This window comes from Belonocnema kinseyi, chromosome 2 (genome assembly GCF_010883055.1).
Source record: "Belonocnema kinseyi isolate 2016_QV_RU_SX_M_011 chromosome 2, B_treatae_v1, whole genome shotgun sequence".
In the NCBI taxonomy this organism is placed as follows: Eukaryota; Metazoa; Arthropoda; class Insecta; order Hymenoptera; family Cynipidae; genus Belonocnema; species Belonocnema kinseyi.
The window spans coordinates 96050170-96070686 of NC_046658.1; the positions used below are offsets into that span (position 1 = coordinate 96050170).

Consider the following 20517-nt stretch of genomic DNA (forward strand, 5'->3'; position numbering starts at 1 on the left):
AGGAGGTAGAAGAAAGAAGAGTGAGAACGGTAGAACTTACAAGATGGGAAGGAAAAAGGAGGGAGTTTTTTAGTGAAACAGATATAGAAGAGGGCAATTGAGTAAGCTATGAAGATTTAGAGGCAAGGGACAGCGAAAAATGGGAAATGATTGAGGAATCAAAATATAATGAATGGTATAAGATGATAAAAAAGGAAGGTGTGCCAAAGTATTAAGAGAAGGAATGGCGTGAGAGAAGATGAACCAGAATAGCAATATTTAGATTAGGAAGCGAGGTAAGGAAGGGTATATATTGGAAACAGGAAGAGAACAGAAAGTGCAGAAGATGTGAATGCGAGGAGGAAACATGGGAGCATGTGTGAAGGATGTAGGGGAGGAATAGAAGGTAAGGAAAGTTGGCAAAAGAATGTTGTAAAAGTGTTAGGGGAAGATGGATTGGGGAAAGAGTGGATGAAGGGGTTGGAGGGGGCTAGAGGGGCAAATGAGAAAGAATGAGAGTAGAAAAATGGCAAAATGGAAATGAGATAGAAGAGTAGTGAAATTGAAGGAAAAAGGAAACGGAAGTCGCCTAGATTATAAGCATAAACATTTGTAAGTAGTTATTATTATGTATTAGTATAATTAGATTAAGATGGGCTTGCTCTCTCGCTTCCATCGCTCGCTCACTCTTTCGACAGTGAAATAGCGCTAGATTAATGTTAAACTCAGGAGACAAAAGAATAGATATAAATATTTATAAATATTGTAAATATTGTAGATCATAAGGGCAAGATAATATAAAGTTTGCAGATGGTTATGTAAGGGACGAAAGTCCTGTAAACATTTAGGGGACAAATTATGAATAAAGAAGAAATAGGTGATTTTTCAACAAGAACAAATTCATTTTTAACAACGAATTTGATCTGTACATTAAATAGTTCAATTTTTAAGTAAAAATATGGATAATCATTTAAAAAGTTGATTTTCTACTAAATAGTTGGATTTTCGACAAAAAAAATGAATTTTCAACAATAGGAACGGTTTTCATTCAAGAAAGAAGAGAAACAAAATTTTTCTACAAAATAGTTAAATTCTCAAGAGAAAACAATACATTTTTTACAAAATATTGAAAATTTTAACCGAATAATTAAATTCATTTACAAAAAAGAGAAAATATTAATTAAAAATATCATGGTAGACTTTTTAACTAAAAAGGGTTAACTTTTATTAAAAATAGTTGTATTTTCAGTTGATGAGATGCGTTTAAACCTACAATAATGAATCTTTAAAAAAATTAATTTTTAAGAAGAAAATTTAAAATTCGACCAAGAAGTTGATTTTTTTACCAAGATGATTAATTTTCTACAGAGAAAGATGGTTTATCAACAAAATACATGAACTTTTAACTAAAAAAGATTAATTTTAACTAATTAGTTAAAGTCTAAACTAATAAAGAGAATTTTTAACCACAAACCGTGGTGAAATTTTTAGTTAAAAAAATGAATTTTCAATGAAAGATTAAACGAATTTTCAGAAAAGTAGTCAAGTTTTCAATTATTTTAATTCGTTTTTTTAAACTTAACTATTCTATTTAAATTTTCAGTAAAAATTTATTTTTAACAAGGACTCTGGAAGATTTGCAACTTCCTAGGACTAACCAGGAATATTTTTAAAAAATGTTGAATATCAGGGTAAGAGAAAAATTAAAACTTTTCTATGTTGGGCTAAAAATCTCTATGGCTCTGAATTTTGTTAGATTTTCATGGTTCAAGTATTCGTTAAAACGTAATACTTTTTCGTTTAAACAAATGTAGGCTATTTTTGCGAAAGCTCATTTTTCATATTTAAATTTGCATTTTGATCTTATTTCGGGATCGCATTTCCTTGATCTAAAACCTGAAAATCGTAAATTTCTTCTCTCTTTTCCTTCTTTTTTTCGATAAAATTGTTTTCAATCATGCCTGCATCTTACACCACCCTTCGGTTTCATTTCCACAAAGACATTTTGCTCGCAACAACCTCTGCATATTGACCTACAATAAAGGAAAATGATGACTTGCATAAAATCACCTTTATCCACTAAATCAGCGCACAGGAAATATCGTCCTTCTGCCATGAAAACCCCTTTGCAAACTGCACGAGGGCCTCCGGGTCACTCTCGTGCACAACATTTCGCGCTCTAATTTTTTCCCACCCCCCTACACGCTTGACAAAATAACGCTCGAATGAGCTCATAGTCCGTGAAATACTTTTTTTTACACTCCGCGTGCACTCGACAACGTAGTGTACATTTTATAATAAAACATCACCTCTCTGTTTTAGATGGAAAAAAATAAAGTTTGTAATATTGCCTTTAAAGGATTTCAGCCACAGTCAGAGTAACTTTGTACGAGTAACTAATTAACTGAAATGTTACGTTATTATAAATAGAAATTTCTACTTATTCTTCAGATTAATGTCTGACTATAGACTGGCGCTTCTAATTATGATTCTGAATAATTTGTGATTATGAATAGACCTATCCACTTATGTTTCAGGTTAATATCTGATTGTAAACAGAAATTTCTACTTACAGTTCAGATTAATGTCTGAATGTAAATAGAAGTTTTTACTTATTCTTCAGGTAATGTCTGCTTATAGATTGACGTTTCTACTCGTGATTCTGATTAAGGTCTGCTCGTAAATGGACTTTTCCACTTATGTTTCGGATCACTGTCTGATTGTAAATGGAAGTTTCTACTTGTGGTTCAGATTAACGTCTGGTTCTAAACGAACGTTTCTACTTGCGTTTCAAATTAATTTGTGATTAGAAATGTCGATTTATAAATTGACGTTTCTACTTAGGATTCAGATTAGTTTATGATTATAAATGGATGTTTCTACTTTTGTTTCAGATTATTCGAAAGTAACGCAGAACTGCTGAACATGTTTACAAATTTTAAACATCTAAAAACGAAAGATGAACAATCAACAAGTCAGGAACTTGCGGAGCATGCTTTAAAAGTGATGACAACATTAGACGAGGGTATCAAAGGTTTGGATGATATGGACGCTTTTCTATCTTATCTACATCAAGTGGGCGCAACGCATAGAAAAATTCCTCATTTTAATAGGCAATATTTTTGGGTAAGATATCTTTTTTTATTTCACGAATTTAATCTAAGTGGTAAAGCATCAACAATGGCAATAAATTCAAATTGAAAACATTAAATTTAAGAGAATGTAGTATTCTTAAAATCTCTTAAAAGAGGTCATCCACAAATTACGTAAGAGAATTTATGGGGAAGGTTTAGTATGATTTTACTTTTTTAAAAGGGGGTGGAGCACTATTGATAAATCTTATTTAGGTAAAATTTTTACTCAAAAAATCTGAAGATATAACAACTTAGAGATAAGTCTAGCAGAAATTCGAACTACTTAGCCAAAAGTGAATGTTTACTTCAAGAAAATGCTTCATTCATTGCGTTATAAGTTTTTTTCATGCTAAAACATTTAACAAATAAGCTTTCTCTTGTAAAAGTATTTTTCAATCAAGCCAATGAACTTTCATCATTACATTTTTTTCATAAGAGATGAATTTGAAGAAATTAAATGAATTTTTTCAATGAGGTAGTTCAATTTCATCCCAAAGACGTGAGTTTTTAACCAAGTAATTTAATTTTCAATCAAAAATTTGAATTTTTCATTAAGAAGGTTGATTTTCTACAAAAAAGAATAATTTTTAACAAAAACAATGCATTTTTAACCAAAGAATTCATCTTTTAAAAAACTGTTTAATTTTTTAACCAGAAAGATTTTTTGGTCTGCAAAAAACAGCATTATAACAAAAATATTGATTGATTCTTTCACCGAAAAAGATAAGGTCTCACGGAAAAATGTATAATAGTAGACATTTCAACTGAAAAGATTAATTTTTTACTTGGAAGGTTAGTTTTCTACAAAAAAGACCATATTTCGACAAAAAAGTTGACTTTTTAACTAAAAAATATGAACTTTTGACGAAAAAAAGATTAATTTTCAACAGAGGAGTTTAACTTTTAACCTAGTAGTTGTATTTTCGAAAAATGAAATAGTCGATATTTAAAACTAAAAAGATGAATTCTCATTCTAGAAGATTAATTTTTTACTGAAGATAACGAATTTAAACAGAAGTAGTTATATTTTCAACCAAAGAAAGGAACTTTTAACTAAAAAAAAAAAATTAAAAAAAAAAAAAAAATTAAAAAAAAATTTTAAAAAAAATTATTTTCAAAAACAGTTAAATTTTAAAATCAGATAGATTTTGCAATTTGCAATGAAACAAACTATCATACAAGAATGTTGAATTCTGATCTAAACTGACAAATTTCCAAACAAAGAAGATGAATTTGCATCGAAATATGTTACAGTTGATATTTAAACGAAAAGTATGAATGGTGAAAAAAGAAAATTAGTTTTCTACAAAAATAACGAATTTTCAACAGAATGCATGGATTTTTATACAAATAGTTAAATTTTTAACTAAAAAGATTAATTTTCTACTAAAAAATATAAACTTTTCAAACAAATAAATAAATTCTTCAACTTTTAAGCCAGTAGCTATATTTTCAAAAAATTAGATCAAAGACGACTAATTTTCTACGAAAAATGACGAATTTTCAAAACAATATTTCTATTTTTAAAAGAAAAAAGAATTTTGAACTAAAATGATAGATCTTTGAAAAATTAATTTTCAACCAAAAGTTCAATTTTAAACCCGAAAAAATTTATTACTTGGCAATGAAACAAATTTCCATGCAAAAATATTGAACTTTTAACTAAAATGATAAATTTACGAACAAAAAATATGAATTCTTACCGAAAAATGTAATACTTGCTATTTAAAAAAAAATGATTAATTTTCAAACAAGAAGATTAGTTTTTTACGACAAAAAATTTAACGAAATAAATGAATTTGCAAACAAATAGTTGAGCTTTCACCTAAAAATGTAAATTTTTAACCAAAAAAAAATTAATTTTCAACAGAAGAGTTCAACTTTCAACCAAGTAGTCGAAGTTTCAAAAATAAAATAATTAGTATTGCTTGACATTTTCATAGATTTATTCAAACATCCCCCCGTTTTATTTATAATCCTATCATCTTGTCTTTCACTCATACATCTGATTTTATTTTCGTCAATATTTTTTTCATTGTTAAGTAATATTTTTATTGCAATAATACTTAGTTTCGTAATCACAGCATTAAATCTAAAAAAAGTATCCGGATTACATTTACTTGAAAAATTCGTCTTAACGCACATGTCATACACCTGAGAGTCATTGACCTTTTTTGTTTTCTTGTTAATGTAAAATACATCATGAAATCTTTGCTCATACGAAGACACCTAAAAAGTATTTAACTTCAAATATATCGATAGTCTATTTATTCATTTTGTATTTTTCACAATGATTTAAGGAAGGAAATAGTCCTTTTGTCATCTAAAGTCATTATATTAAATCTTTAGTACAATTATAAATAATGACATTCCCTTTCTGTTTATGCGTTATCCTCCTTAAAGGCTATTTATTTGAAACATTTATTTTGAATTCTGTCAATTTACTTCACGTCAGATGCGAATTAAGGTGCCCAAATAAGGTAAATTCACTAGTAATAGTCACCTCAAGCCAAATTGGAAATGAAAAATGCTTTTAATTTTATTTAAAACACAATTCTTATCGTCACCAAGGGCTTCATCGATTCAAGCAGATATAGAAAAACTCAATTTTGATCACTTAACATGATATTCGATTGGAGTCAATTTTTATTTGCGATTAAAATTCAAATTATGCCAATGCGCTAATTATCGTCAGACACGTAAAAAGTATTGAAGAGAGAAAAAAATACTAATTTGATAAGAGGATATTTAAACTTACCTAAAATCACAATTTTATCACACGCGCCGAGAGTGAGTCTTGTTATACGAAAAATATTGGCCCATCTGACGATAACTAATGCAGTGACGATTACCAGTGCATTTACCTTAACTGAAACATATTCTATCATAGTTTGTACTAGACTGTTTTATAATAGCGTTGTTGTTTCAATTTTTTTAAAGCTTTTGCAAAACTTAAGACAGATATCCTAACATTTTATTTGCATGTCTTCCTATTTTCTCAATGTGTTGCATACATCTTAGTTATGAATTGAGGTTGACACCTAAGTCCCACACTTGATTTCCTCTACGTACCATTTTATTATTAATTCTGTAATTGAAAATTACTGGACTAATTACTCTAAAATAGATAATATCTAAGCATGCACAATCTTCAATAATAGTAATGTTTAAATAAATTTGTGTTTCATCTGCATGCAATATTAGCCTAAGAGATATATCTTTATTTATAATATTACAATAAATAATGTAAAAAATTTTGCCCAGACCTTGAGAAACACCCAACTTTGTTTCATACGAAGTAGAATGACCCGCATAATGTACGAAGTGCTTTCTATTTCTTAAGAAATTCTCTAAAAGTCATAAAATATTTTTCGATAAGTTAATATTGTGCAGTTTTTTAAACAGTAGCACATGGTTAACTTCATCAAAAGCTTTTGAAAAATCTAGGTAAATCTCGTACACTTGATCACCAACACATATCGCTTTAAAAGTACTTTCAGTAACTTTAGCCAGGTTAGTTATAGATATGTCTCTGTTAAAAGCTGCATTATTATAATGATTAGGAGGTTTAATTACGACCGGGTAACAATCCGTGACAAATTTAACTTGGAATGGTATCACATCCCGCTATGTGTTTATTAGCTATCTTATTACCGCATTTCCTACCTGCGTAACTGAGATTGCATCTATTTCCCATCAAAACTTTACTACCGGAACCACTGTAAAATCCCACCTCTTAATTTGAATCATCTTCTACAGATACTCTTTCGATGTTACTTGCAAACGCTTCTACAATTTCATTCTCATTATATATTTCTAAGCCTTTGCATACCATTATTCCATGGATTCTAGTTTTATTTTTAGGTTTTAAATTACTGTCCCAAATGTTTTCTGGGTCACTTTTCAAGATTTCTCCAGCTTGAATTGTATAGTTACACGAATGTACCATTAAAAGCTTCTAATTTATTTGCAAATGTTACTAATTGTTTCTTAATCTGAGTCGGATTTACTTACTTTATTTCACAAGATATCTTTTATGCTTATATAGTGTTCTAGTTTGTTTGAGAATGACAATAATGTCTGTTCGAAAGATTTTCTTTAAAAGTGGAAACACTGAAAAAACAGAAGATAAACTTTACATCGATTTCCGACTAAAGATTCTCTGCAAAAAGAATTAACTTCGCAGGATAAACTTTACATAAATATCGGTTAAACTTTCCTTTTTTTCCATGACAAACACATGTTTTTTGAAAGAAGCGAAGTTGGATAAACAAAACTTTATCACTCTAAAAAATTTCCTTCAACAAATTTTATTCTTAGTTTTTTCTGTGAATAGTTTCAAACATTTGATTTCACAGAAAAAACGAAAGATAAAGTTTACATCGATACCAGGTGAGAGATTCACCATCAAAAAAATTAACCTTGTCAAATAAACTTTACATGAATCGCAGATAATTTCAGATTTTTAACGTTGCCTGGATAATCTTTCATCCTATAATCGCTCTATTTGTATTCGAGCTGTAGCGAGAATTAAGACGCCAGCGCTATCTATCGTCGTTTGACTTCATCAGATTGAAAAGTAGTGGGAGTTCCCATCTGTCAGTTGCTTTTTACTAAATGGTATTAAATAAGTTCTAATTCGTCTACAATAGTGTAATTTATTTCGGAGGAGATATATTAGTAAGAACATATTTTTTTCGTGTTTTCTGTTGTTGAATACATGTTTTACCAAAATTTACTCACTTGAGCGTGACCATGGCAAGTCTTACTTGCAACAAATTTTAACTTTTGTTTTTTCTGTGTTGTTTTACATCTGATGTCCCGATCTATAGCTCGAATTCACTCATACTTTGCCGTTTTTACCTTGCAGCTAAGTATGCCGTAGCAGGCGACAGTTTTTATTCTATCGTAGGATAAACTTTCGCCAAATAGCATGTAAACTTTAACAGCGAGAAATTGTACATGCAACCAAATTTAACTTTAGTTTTTCTGTCTTAAAATTACGTTTTAAAAGTGTGTACAAGATTTATCAGATTAATTTTTTTCTCGCAAACGGGATGGTAATGGTCATCTATATTTGCCAATTCTCTAAATTAGAATCAGTTAAAATTTTTACTAATTTCAATCAGTGGCTCAATTCCAGCTATGAAAAAGTTCTTTTTTACTAATGTATCAGCAAAAATTACTAACTTATCAGTAAAAACTACTGATTCATAGATAGAATTGAGCCACTAATTTAAATTACTAAACAATTGAACTAGTTCAAATTTAGAGAAAAGACATCAGTTGTGGTCCTAATGTAACAACTTTACATTATCAAGCACTGGGTTTAAACACCTTGGATTTTTATTAAGCATCCTGTTATATTGTGTATAATTCAAAGACTGACATTAGACAGTTCTACAAGATTATTTAATTTATTATCCACTATTAAAATCTTTTGCTTTTTAAGTGATTTAGCGCTATCATTTCCTCTTTGTTAAAAAGGCTAGCATTAAAAGATATTAGAAATTTCAATGCCTTTCTGATCTTTTTTTTTGAATCCCCGATTAGGCAGCGAAAATATTTAGATTCTAATAACTTTCAAAGAAGATCGGATCTGTCAAACGTAACCTGAAACAAAGTTATAACACTTCCTGTGTTTAACGCATTATAAGGCGCTTAGAAAGTATTAAATTTGCATAGAACTCAATCTTGGCAACTTAAAATTACTAATACTGTATTTTTAAATGCTTTTATGTTTAATTATATTTTTAAAACAGCACATAAGAACAAGAAAATGTGCAAATTTAAGAGATTACAAATTCTATAATTCATAGTCGATTTAAGGTATCGAAAAGTATTTACAAAAATGTTATCGCCATTTGTTATATAGAGGGATTCAGTTTAAGAAATAACGTATCCTGTTATATAGATTTATAACCTGAGGGCAAAAGTGATATAAAAAAGGATTCAATAATTGTCATGCCACCATTGAAGAATCATTTATAATTGAGAAAGTATTAGAATTGTACTAAATTTGACATCAGAATTTTTCAATGAATCTCCACGCTTTGAGAACCCCTGAATCCAAAAATCAAGTTTTTATCATGACATCTGTCTGTCCGTCCGTCCGTAAATACAACTCTCGAAAAAATGAACGGATCAATTCGATCTTTGGTACACTTTTTTAGGTCATAAAAGAAATGAAGAGTTCGTTAACCAGCCATTTTGGAAAAAATTCAAAAAGTTAGAGCATTTTCAAAATGTTTGGGAAAATTAGCAGTTATAGCATTTATAAGATTTAAAAAGTCAATCGATAATCAAAATTTTAAACCAAACATCGCACAATATGAAAAAAATCAAGAGAAGAAAAACGTCGTTTTTTAAAAGCCCTGAAAAATGATCATAACAACTTTTAGGATTTTCTTGAAAAATCAAAAATGCAAATTTTGATTCCACAACAAATTTTTAAACATCAAAAATTCCATTTTGTAGTCAAATTCTGTCAAGGACAAAAACATTTGCATACACGAAACGACACAAGTTAAGACAAAACATGTTTCAACAAAATTTGTTTAGCTAAAAAAGAGCCACTTATTTTTTATAAATCACTTTTTGATAGGAAGCCTAGTTTTGGTTTTAATCATAAAAATCACATTAAAAACAAAAATAAAAATTTGTGGAAAAACGGCAAAAGGTACGAAAAAAATGATTTTAAACAAAAATCTGTTTAAAAAATTGAAAATTAGTTTCAAAATACTTGGAAACCTGTCACTCGTCAAATAAAAATAATTAACCTTGAAGAGATTCCCAAAAAATCCGTATTTAAAATTAATTTTTAAAAAACCTGCTATATTGAATTTTTCAGACATTTTCTGGACATAATAAAAGGTGCTTGAAAGGGTCGAAATGAAAATTCATTGAACATAAATTTATCATTTGAACAGTCCTTTAAGAATTGGCTTAATTTTAATTTGACAGAAGTTAATATTAACTTAATATCATTTAATAATTTTAATAATTTAATTATTTAATATTAATTTCTATTAAAAAATGAAATTTCTTTTCCCGACCTGTGATGGTGACCTGCTCACTATATTATAACATCATGAATATATACGATCCACAAAAGACATCTAAAATTCTCATAATATAAAACTAAAACATTTAAGACCATCGCTAAAAGGATAAAAAACATTATTATTTTTACAGGGGTTATATAAGCTTTATCTGATATTTCTTATTCTCTAAACCAAAAGGATTTTTTTAAGAAAAAAATATATTTCAAAGATAGTGTATTCATTTTGAAAATATTTATAATAAAAGAGGTCGCCTCATCTTTTCTAAATATATTCTAGATTTTCTTTAACTGACAAAAAAAATCGTGAAGAGAAAAGAAAAATGAGCGGGCGATTGGCTAGGTGTTGGAAAATCAAGCTAGGAAAAGAACTAAAGAAGCTTTGTGTGCCTTCTTTTGTTGTCACTAGAGAATATCGAGCAAATAAGGAAGTTTTCTTCTTTAAGATCAAAAATTTCCTCGAAAATTTCAATTTCAAGATAGATTATAATTTGAAAGTAGTTCTAGAAGGGTTATTCACAAATCAGTTCAGGTGTTGCAGTTAGTAATTTTTAATTGGTTTTTACAATCGTTAAATGAATTCCTAAAAATTATAAACATTATTATTTAAGAGATGACTTTTTTTTAATGAAAAAAACTCCTGAAGATCTGTAAGGCCTGTTTTCAATTTTTAGCTAGTTTTTATAGAAGTGCTTAGTAATTTTTTATTTTGTTCCCTCCAAGTCTCATTTATTATTCCCCGTAAATTCCCAACAATTCAAAATATCAGGTTATTTTAGCATTGTACATCAAAAATGGGTTTAACTCTGGTTAAGAAAAAAAGATTTTTATTTAAAAAAGAAAAATATCGTAATTTAATCCAGATTTAAAATATCTTAACAATTTTGAATTATTTTAGAGTATTCTTTTGAAAACTTTTATGGAAAAATCAATAAGTTTTAAAGAAGATTTATAATTTTAAACAATTTTAGTTGAGCTGGGATTATCTTTGTATTTTTCATTAGAAAATTGCCATTTTTGTTAAAAAAATCTTTTGGTTTAAAAAAGTTATTGATTTTTTTATCACTTTATTTCAAATTAGCGTGTCATAATAAAAATTTCAATTTTAAAATTGAAATCATTATATTCGAAACAAAATTGGAAATTTTTTACATTTTCAGGTTATATTAACGTATTTCGGAGAAAGTCGGTTATTTTAAACCAAATGCATTAGATTTCAAAAAAAAATCATAATTCTAAAAAAATTTCTGTTATAGTATGCTATTTTAGTGTTTTTTGTCAAAAAATATTGGTATTTTTAATTAAAAATTATTATATTTCAAAGAATATTTACAGTATTTCAATAACTGTAGGTTGCATTGTTATTTTTTCCCTGAAAACGGTATTTAAATACGAAATTCATCAGATTTTAAATGTTCATAGTTTTTTTAGCAACATTAGATTAAGTTCAAATTTTATATCCAATTTCTTGCGTAAACAAAAATCCATAGATTAAAATAGCTTATAATATTTGAACAATTTTAGGTTACGTTAGCGTTTTAAATAAATAATTGTCATTTTAAAATAAAAATGATTATAGATCGAACAAGATTTACAATTCTAAACAATTGGCTGTTATATTATTCTTTCATATAAAAAATTATTGGTGCTTTGTAGAAAAAAATGATCAGCTTCCAAAAAATATTTATCATTTTTAACAACTTCAGGTTGTGTTGGTGTCCTTCCCGTTAAATTTATACAAATTTTGTTTAAGCTCTAAGCGGTTTTCACTGGAAATATCGATACAGATTTCAAAGACGGTATTCAATTTTTACACCATTTGAGGTTATATTGACTTTTTTAATTGTAAATCGGTGAATTTAAACCAAAAACATTAAATATAAAAGAAGATTTATAACCTTAAAAATTTTTGATCTTTCATTTAAGCTATTTTATACTTAAAGTGCTATTGTTAATAACAAATAAAAAATTTTAATTTCATGAAATAACAAGGAATAATCGCGTGATTAATGCGCGTGTTTGTTTTCTAGTAAAATAAAATTTTAGTATAGTTCTATTAACAAGCTTGATTTTTAAAAGAAATTCTTTCAATAATTCTCCCTCATAAGGCATAAAAAAACAACTTTGAAGCAATTTCTTACCATCGACTTGTATGCAAATTCTACATCAATTGATTTAAAAAATAAGTTTTTTATGAAAATGAACCTGTTTTTATTTTTGCACTCAAATGGAACTCAGGTTCTATAGAACGCTGTATCAATTTATATTTAATTAAATAAGTAAAAAACCTTTTGTTATCTTACTTACAGAGGTATATGAAGAGGCATAGGAATAATTGAAAAATTAATGAAATTTATCGACTTTTATTATTATAATGCCTCAAACCAGAAGAGACCCGCAAAACAGAAATGTATATTTCTGACACGACCGTGGTCGTGCGGTCTAACGGACCGCAAGTCTATACTTCAAGGTGAAATTTCTCCTAAAAACTTTCCTAAGATGACAAGGAACCTTGATTAAACAAAAGCTCCCATTTCAAAATTCGTTTTAATTGAATTTGATTCGGCCGAACGTAAATCGATTTAATGGAATTTTAAATAGTAGAACTTAAATTTACTTTATGTAAGAATAAAATGTGCACCGAAGGAAACAATAATTAAAAGTGCTTTGCGGTAAGAACCTTTATGTAACATTTTCATTTGACTTTGATGTACTAAGTTCCCATCTTGAAGATTGCATGGAAATGGTAGGATTTTCTATTTGCGCTTTACAATTTACGACGCGCAATGGCAAACAGGAGTTAAAGTTAAAGCCAGAGAGTAAGTTAGAAGCAGCACCCCGGGAAATGGGACATTTAATGGCAAGCTGCCAGCATAGCTTATGCAATTTTGTCCTTGATCAAACTAACTTTTTACACATTCTAGAAATTGTTTAGTTATTCGTATATTGCGAAAAGTATAATAAAAATAATCCCTTGTGATTATGGAGAATTGAATTCAGAGATTATTCTTTTATCAATTTTTAGAATTACAATTTGGGAGCTTCCACATAGTACGCGAAGCTTTTTTTAGACATTTTGGACTCGCCCCTCCCTCTCGTGAAAATTTGTGAAATTTTCGTGACTCCTCCCTCTCGAAGTTTAATGTTACACTGAAGCTCATCCCTCCTATTTTTAGATGCGGAATATAAATGTAATTTTATATACTTGTAAATATTAGTATGGGAATGCTTTTAATTAAATACTCCAGGCATTTTTTCCATGTGATAACATTAATTTAGTTGAAAGATTAAGTTAAGCAGACAATAACTTGAGAGATTAAGGGACTGCCAATAAACTTCTTCCCTTGTTTGAAAGAATTCTTATTTGTCTCCCTATTTTCAAAAAACTTAAGAAATTTAATCTTATTTCGTTTAGAAAAGCCATCGTACTCTATCAAAAGTTAATCTATTTGGTTAAAATTTTAACTGGTTTGTTGAAAATTAATTTGTTTATTGAAGATTCATCTCTTTTGTTGAAAATTCAACTCATTGCTTGAATGTGCAATGCTTTTCTTGAACAATCAATTCTGCGGTTAAAGATATATTATTTTAGTTTAAAAATCATCTCTTTGATTACAAATTTACATAACTTTCTGAAAGTTCTGTTTTTATCAGAATTAATTTTTATGTACTGAAAATATGACTATTCCATTTTTGTTTGCGAATTAATATTTTTAATTGAAACTTGATTTTCTTCGCATTAAAGTTCATGTATTTTATTTCTATGCGTTCTTTTTTGATAGAAAATTAATATTTCTTTTTTTAAATTAATCCTTTTTAATAAAAATTGAACTTCTTGATTGCAAGTTGAACTACTTTGTTATAGAGCTATTTCATTGAAAATTTAACTATTTCGTTAAAAATTCGTTAAAATTGTGATAGAAATTAATTTTTTTAGCGAAAATTTTATTATTTCATTTTTATATAAAATTCATATTCTTAGATGGAAAGTTATGGATTTTGTTAATAATTCATCTTTTTGGTAGAAAATTAATCTTCTTGGCTAAAAAATCAACTTTTTGGTCAAAACTTGAATTCATTGTTTGAATGATGAAATTTTTGAACTCTGTTCTTAAAAATTTATATTTTAGTTAAAGATTTATTATTTTAAATGAAAATTTCGTCTGATTGATCGAAAATTTAAGTAATTTTCTAAACGTTCGTTCTTGAGAAATAATTTGATACACTGACTATTCCGTTTTTATTTAAATTAATATTTTTTCTTGAAAATTAATCTTTTTGGTTGAAAATTCATGTATTTTATTGGAAATTCATCGTTTTTGGCAGAAAATTAAAACTCTTGTTTAAAAATGCCTTCATCCTTGTTGGTAAAAAATTCAACTAATTTGTTGAAAGTTAAAGCATTTTTTCAAAAATTCGTCTATTTCGTTAGAAATTGAATTATTTTGTTTGAAGTTTGCTCAAATCTAAATTGCAATAAATTTTCTGAAGTGAAAATTTAAATATTTCATTTTTTATTTAACATTAATCTTTTTCAGTTGAAAATGTATCTATTTTGTTAGTGATTCATATTTTGTGGTAGAAAATTCATCTTCGTTAAAAAGTCAACTTTTTGGTTACAAATGTAACTCACTGATCGAACTTTGAAAGTTTTTCTTGAAAATTCATTTTTTTCGAAGATCATTTATTTTAATTCAAAATTCGTTTCTAAGATTGACAATTTAAATCATTTTCACATAATTTAATTATATTATGAAAAACTTATTTCATTTTTGGTTCAAAATTAATTTTTCTCACTAAAAGTTCAACTATCCCATTTTTGACTGAAAATTCATAGTTTTTATTTTAAACTTTAAGTACCTACTTGCTTGGAAAGACATGCATTTTTATGATAATTCATCTTTTTGTATCAAATAAATCTTCTTGGTTTACAAATCTTTTTTCATGTGGAAAATTCCACTCTTGATGGCAGGATAAACTCTTTTCTTGAAATATTTTTATGTTTCGTCATTGAATTTGAAAATTCACCTCTTCACTTGTAAATCTAAATATTTTGCAAAAAATTAATTCTTTTTTTTTTTAGAATTATCTTTCTTCACTAAAAATATAACAATTTCAGTTTTGGTTAATATATAGTATTTCTAATTTAAAAATGTATTTATTCTGGTTTAGATTGATTTATTTACTTTATTTTTTTTTCAATGAAACAGCTTGGTTCAAAATTAACCTTTCTTGGTCGACGATTTAACTATTATTTTGGAAATTTGCCTCTCTTTGGTTGGATTCAACTGTTTTTTATTCAAAATTCAATATTATAAATTATCTGAATTCTTCAGAAATTTAAATGCTCTTGAATTATCTAAATTCCCTGCAATCCTTGAATATCCCAAATTCCTTGAATGTTTAGAATTCCCTAAATTCTCCTAAATCCTTTAATATTCTGAATTCCCTGAATTCCTTGAATATTATAAATTCTCCAAATTCCCTGAATTCTTTCAAATCTTCTGAATTTATAGAATTTCCTGATCTTCTTCAGTTCTTCTGAATTCATATAAATTCTTTAAATTGTTTTCAAGTTATGAGAATTCAGGGAGTTCTTAAAATTTAGAAAATTCCATGAATTCCATGAATTCAAGGAATTCAAATAATTCAGATCATTTACATGAATTCAGATTTATCTGGGTTTTCGCAAAAATTCAGTTACTTTCGAGGAAGTTTAAAGAATTCAAAAGTATTTTAAATAGTTTAAAAGCATTCCAAAAAATTAAAGAACGAGAAATAATGAAAGAATAAACATTTTTGAGGTTGCTATTTTAATTTTCGCAAAACACTTTCCAAACTAATTTGTGAAAAAATACAAAAATTTTGCTTTAAAAATAAAACCATATACCTCTCAGATTATTATTTTTTTTATTCGAAGGGATTAAACTGTACAACTAGAAAATTTGATACATAATGACCTTTTTTATATTTGTATAATATTGATGATTAATAATACGATGTTTTCTTTTCGATGCCTAACGTATTCCAGAATTTTTTTATTTATGTATCATTGTTTTATACCTTTCAGTGCATAATTTACCATTATCCATACGAATTTTAAGATCTCACTAATTTTCTTTTAATCCTTTTCAAATTTCTTTTTAAAGTTTCTTTTTTCAGTGAACTTTACTTTCTTGACCAATATTTATTTTCATCCTGCTGAACTGCCCCTTATCAATTTTGAATTATCTTTTGTCAAAACTTTTGTCACCTCAAAATGCAGCTATATGACTTATACATTCCATTTATTATTATTTCGATTTTGAATAATTCTTGAATGAAGCTTAACTTTTTATTTATTCCTTTTTACTGCCCGTATTCGACTAAACCATACAAAATCACTACTATTCATTCCAAAAGGTTCCAAATCTGCAGTTCGACATTTTTAAAGAACTTCAAAAGCTTTTATATGCATGAATCGGATATATTGCATATTCAAACGATTTAATTGGAAAGCTGGTCCAATTTAAATCTCGTACTGTTATATTGGAAAATATAACTTCCATCATTGGAGAGCGTAAAACCTTTTGATGCTTGCAATTTCCTGACAATTCGATTTCAAAATCGTTTAATTTTTTAATTTATGACCACTCTAAAGCCATTTCGTTCACCCTCAACTTTATATTATCAAATGCTGGTTTGAAAAAATTTCTGCTGTTTTTATTCATATTTGTGAATTTATATTTCTCCTGTCGTTTATTTAACTTTCGACGACATGTTTTTAAATTTGAAAAACTCTTTCCCAATGTTTCTGTTTTAAAAAAATGTATACCCGTTTTGATTTTAAATTGACAAAACAGAAGTTTTGTATTCATTGGTTAACAGGATTTGCAAGGTAAAAACATAAAAATTATTAAATGAAAAAAAAGCAAAGCATTAATTATAGAATTGATTTTCTTTACCCTGTTCTCCTCTTTTTCAATAATTCTGATTTTTTCTTGTTTTCCAGAAACCTCCCCTTTTTACATGTTTCTTTGCTTAAATACGAACTTTTTTTTTTAATTCATATATTTTGTTTAATATTTCTACTATTTGGTTAAACATTAAACAACTTTTTCGAAAAATTTTCTTCTTAATAGATAAAAAATTACATTTCTCAACTGAAAATTTAACTAGTCTATTTTTAGCAGATTAGTGACTGTTTCAGTTAAAAATTCAACTAATAAATTTTTCATTAAGAATTCATCTTTTCTGGTTAAAATTTTAACAATTTTGTCAAGGGACTGTAATACTTCGTTTAAATAATTTTCTAAATTTTCAACTTGATATCCTAATTCGTGTGAATATTGATTCATAATTAAAAAATCGTTCTTTTTTGTTTAAATTCACTTTTTTAACTTTAAATTTTACTATGTCATTACTGGTTGAAAATTGATCGCTTTTAGTATGAAATTTAATAAATTAATTTTACATTTATGAATATTGTTGTAAATTCATCTAAAGTGATAGACAATTAATCTTTCTGATTGAAAATTCAACTATATTTGGTTGAAAGTTGATCCACTTTGTTGAAAAATCATTTTATTAAAAGAAGATCCATCGCTTTGGTTTTGAAAATTAATTTTCCTGTTGAAAATTTATATTTGTAGAATCAAAATTGAACTTTTTTATCAGAAATTTCTGTTTTTAAATCGAAAATTTTAGTATTTTCGTAGAAAATGTAAATATTTGGTTAAATTTTTTTCTGGTTTTTGACTGAAAAATCTTTTCTGCTTGAAACTTTAACTGCTTTGTTGAAAATTCGTCTTTTTAATTTAAAAACTCATTTTTTTTATATAAATTTTATTTTATTGTTCAAGCATGTAACTTCGTAGTTACAAATTAATGTCTTTTTGTTGAGAATTTTTAATATTTGTTAAAAATTCGAATTTTTGGTTGAATTCAAATGTTGCTTGTTTAAAATTAAATTTTTTGTCTTAATATTAACCATTAGATTTTTTTTAGAATTCATCATTTTCAGTAGTAAATATTACTCTTCTTGATTGAAAATTCAACTTGAAGGTTCATCTCTTTAGTTGAAAATTCACCGGTTATGCCTAAAATTCGTGTTTTTTTAAATAAACTTTTTAACTTCAAACTTAAATATTCCATATTTGAATAAAATTGATTGTTTTTCGGTTAAAAATCAACTATTTCGTTGAAAATTAATATTCTTCGTTGAAAATAAACTTCTTCGTTAAAAATTTATATTTTTGAGTTGGAAACTTAACTTGTTTGTTGAAAATTCGTTTGTTTTTTTTGTGAAGATTGAAAATTCAACTATTTGGTTAGTCTGATTTGGTTAAAAATTATTTTCTGTTTGAAAATTCATAATTTTAGTTTGAAAATTAAGCTGTTTTCTAGAGAATTTGCCTTTTTGTTTTAAAAATTCATCGATTTTCCGACATTTCTTTATGTCAAATATTTTCTTGTGAAAAGTTTAACTTTTTTGTTCAAAATTCGTCTTTTTGGTTCGAATATTCACATTTGGGAAGAATTTTCATCTCCTTTGGATAAAATTCAACTTTTTGCTTATAAATTAATCTATTTTGGTTATAAATTAACTTCTACGTTGAAAATTTATATTTGCAGTTTGAAAGTTCAACTGTCTTTGAAATGTTATCAATATTGGTTAAAATTCAATTTATTAGATAAAATTAATCTGTTTTTGTTGAGGATTCAACTATTTTGATTAATTTTTTTTGAATTTGGATTTAATGTAGTTTCTTAATCTAAAATTAAATTATTTTTTATTAATTTTCAACTTTTACATTAATTCTTTGAGAATTCGTCATTTCGTTTAAATTCCACAACTTTTATTTAAAATAAAAACACTTTTTTGCAGAAATATCAACTATTGTATTATTTGTTGAGCTGTTATTATTTTTGATCAAAAAGTCAACTATTTTGTTGAAAATTTAATTATTTTGTTAAAAATTCAACTATTTGTTAATAATTTGATCACTCTGTTGAAAAATAAACTTTTTTCTTGAAAATTGGTTTGTTTATAGAAATTTCTTCCTCTTGCATTTAAATTCAATTCTCTGCTACAAAATTTTTTACTTAAGGGTTTAAAATTGAACAAGGATGCTGAAAATACAATTTTTCTTTTGAAGTTAAATTTTTTTTTAATTTGAACGCTTGGTAAAAAATTAATCTTTTTTGTAGAAAAATTCTTGGTAGGAATTCATCTTTCTTGATTGAAAATTCAATCTTTTCAAAAATTCGTCTTTTTTCATTCGTAGATGAAGTTAACTCTGTTTTATTTGGAATTTCGACCTTTTCATTGAAAAATTGTACTTAAAAAAATTAATTAGTTGTTTAAGAATTCGTCTTTTTTGCTTGAAAGTTTAAATATTTGGTTTTAAATGGTTTATTCTAAAATTAATTAATTCTTTTCCTGAGAATTCTAATATTTATTTGAAGAATTATGTTTCTTGAGTGTAAATTAATCGCAGTTAAAACACGTTAAAATTATCCAAACATTTAACATTTCAATTTGCAAACTCAACTTTTCCATAGAAATTTGATCGAATTACTCTATCAAATTTCAAAATATTAATCTAAATACTATTTTGTTTCATTACAGAAAATTGAAGCGCCATTCCTGGAGGCAGTAAAAATGACACTTGACGACCGATACACCGAAAATGTGGAGAACATATACAAGTTAACAATAAAATTCATCATCCAGACGCTGATCGACGGTTTCGATCAAGCAGTCATATGAACTAGACAAGCCTTCCAGTGGAAGTTAATTAAATTTAAAACTTCCGATCCCAAAGGAAAATGACGTTAAAAAATTTCAGGAAAATACTACCGTTTTCAATGAACCGAAACTCGGTAAATCAGGAGGTGAAAAGTAAACCAGAAAGTAGAATTTTTCCGCGGAAAAAAGCACCAGTCCTTCACAGGATGAAAAGAAAGAACGAGTTTCTCAAGTGGGCAAAAGTAAAATTGGTTTCACAAAAAATCTCCAAGTCTCGCCTCAAGCCTCGACAGACTTTTCCGATACTTTTACCTCATTCCGTTGAGAAAACGGAATACACAAGATGGCGACGGAAAATGGAGAAAAATGAGCCAATATTCGTGAACGGCGATTTTCTCTCTCGCGCGAGAGATTCTCGCCAAAACGGATTGTCGTACATAGATTCATGAAATTCGTGAACTTTCAACGACAACTTAGATCCTTAGATGCAAATGCGCAAATTGTCGTCTTAATGTACGTCAGTTATTTTTTATAAGTATCACGTTTCCCGCGATGCTGACGTTTCGGCAAACCTTTGAGAAAATCGCTACACTTATGAGAGAAAAATAAGGTTT

At 27.2% G+C, this 20517-nt stretch overlaps 1 protein-coding gene across 1 annotated transcript in view; it reads left to right on the forward strand.

Annotated features, from left to right (window-relative positions):
- LOC117182906 (neuroglobin-like) overlaps nt 1–19924 on the forward strand; it is a 97465-nt gene extending 77541 nt beyond the window's left edge. The window contains exons 2-3 of the mRNA XM_033376020.1: nt 2874–3105; nt 19784–19924. Coding sequence (XP_033231911.1) covers nt 2874–3105; nt 19784–19924 — 373 coding nt within the window. The remainder of the gene's footprint in view (nt 1–2873; nt 3106–19783) is intronic.
- Nucleotides 19925–20517: the final 593 nt, after the last annotated feature.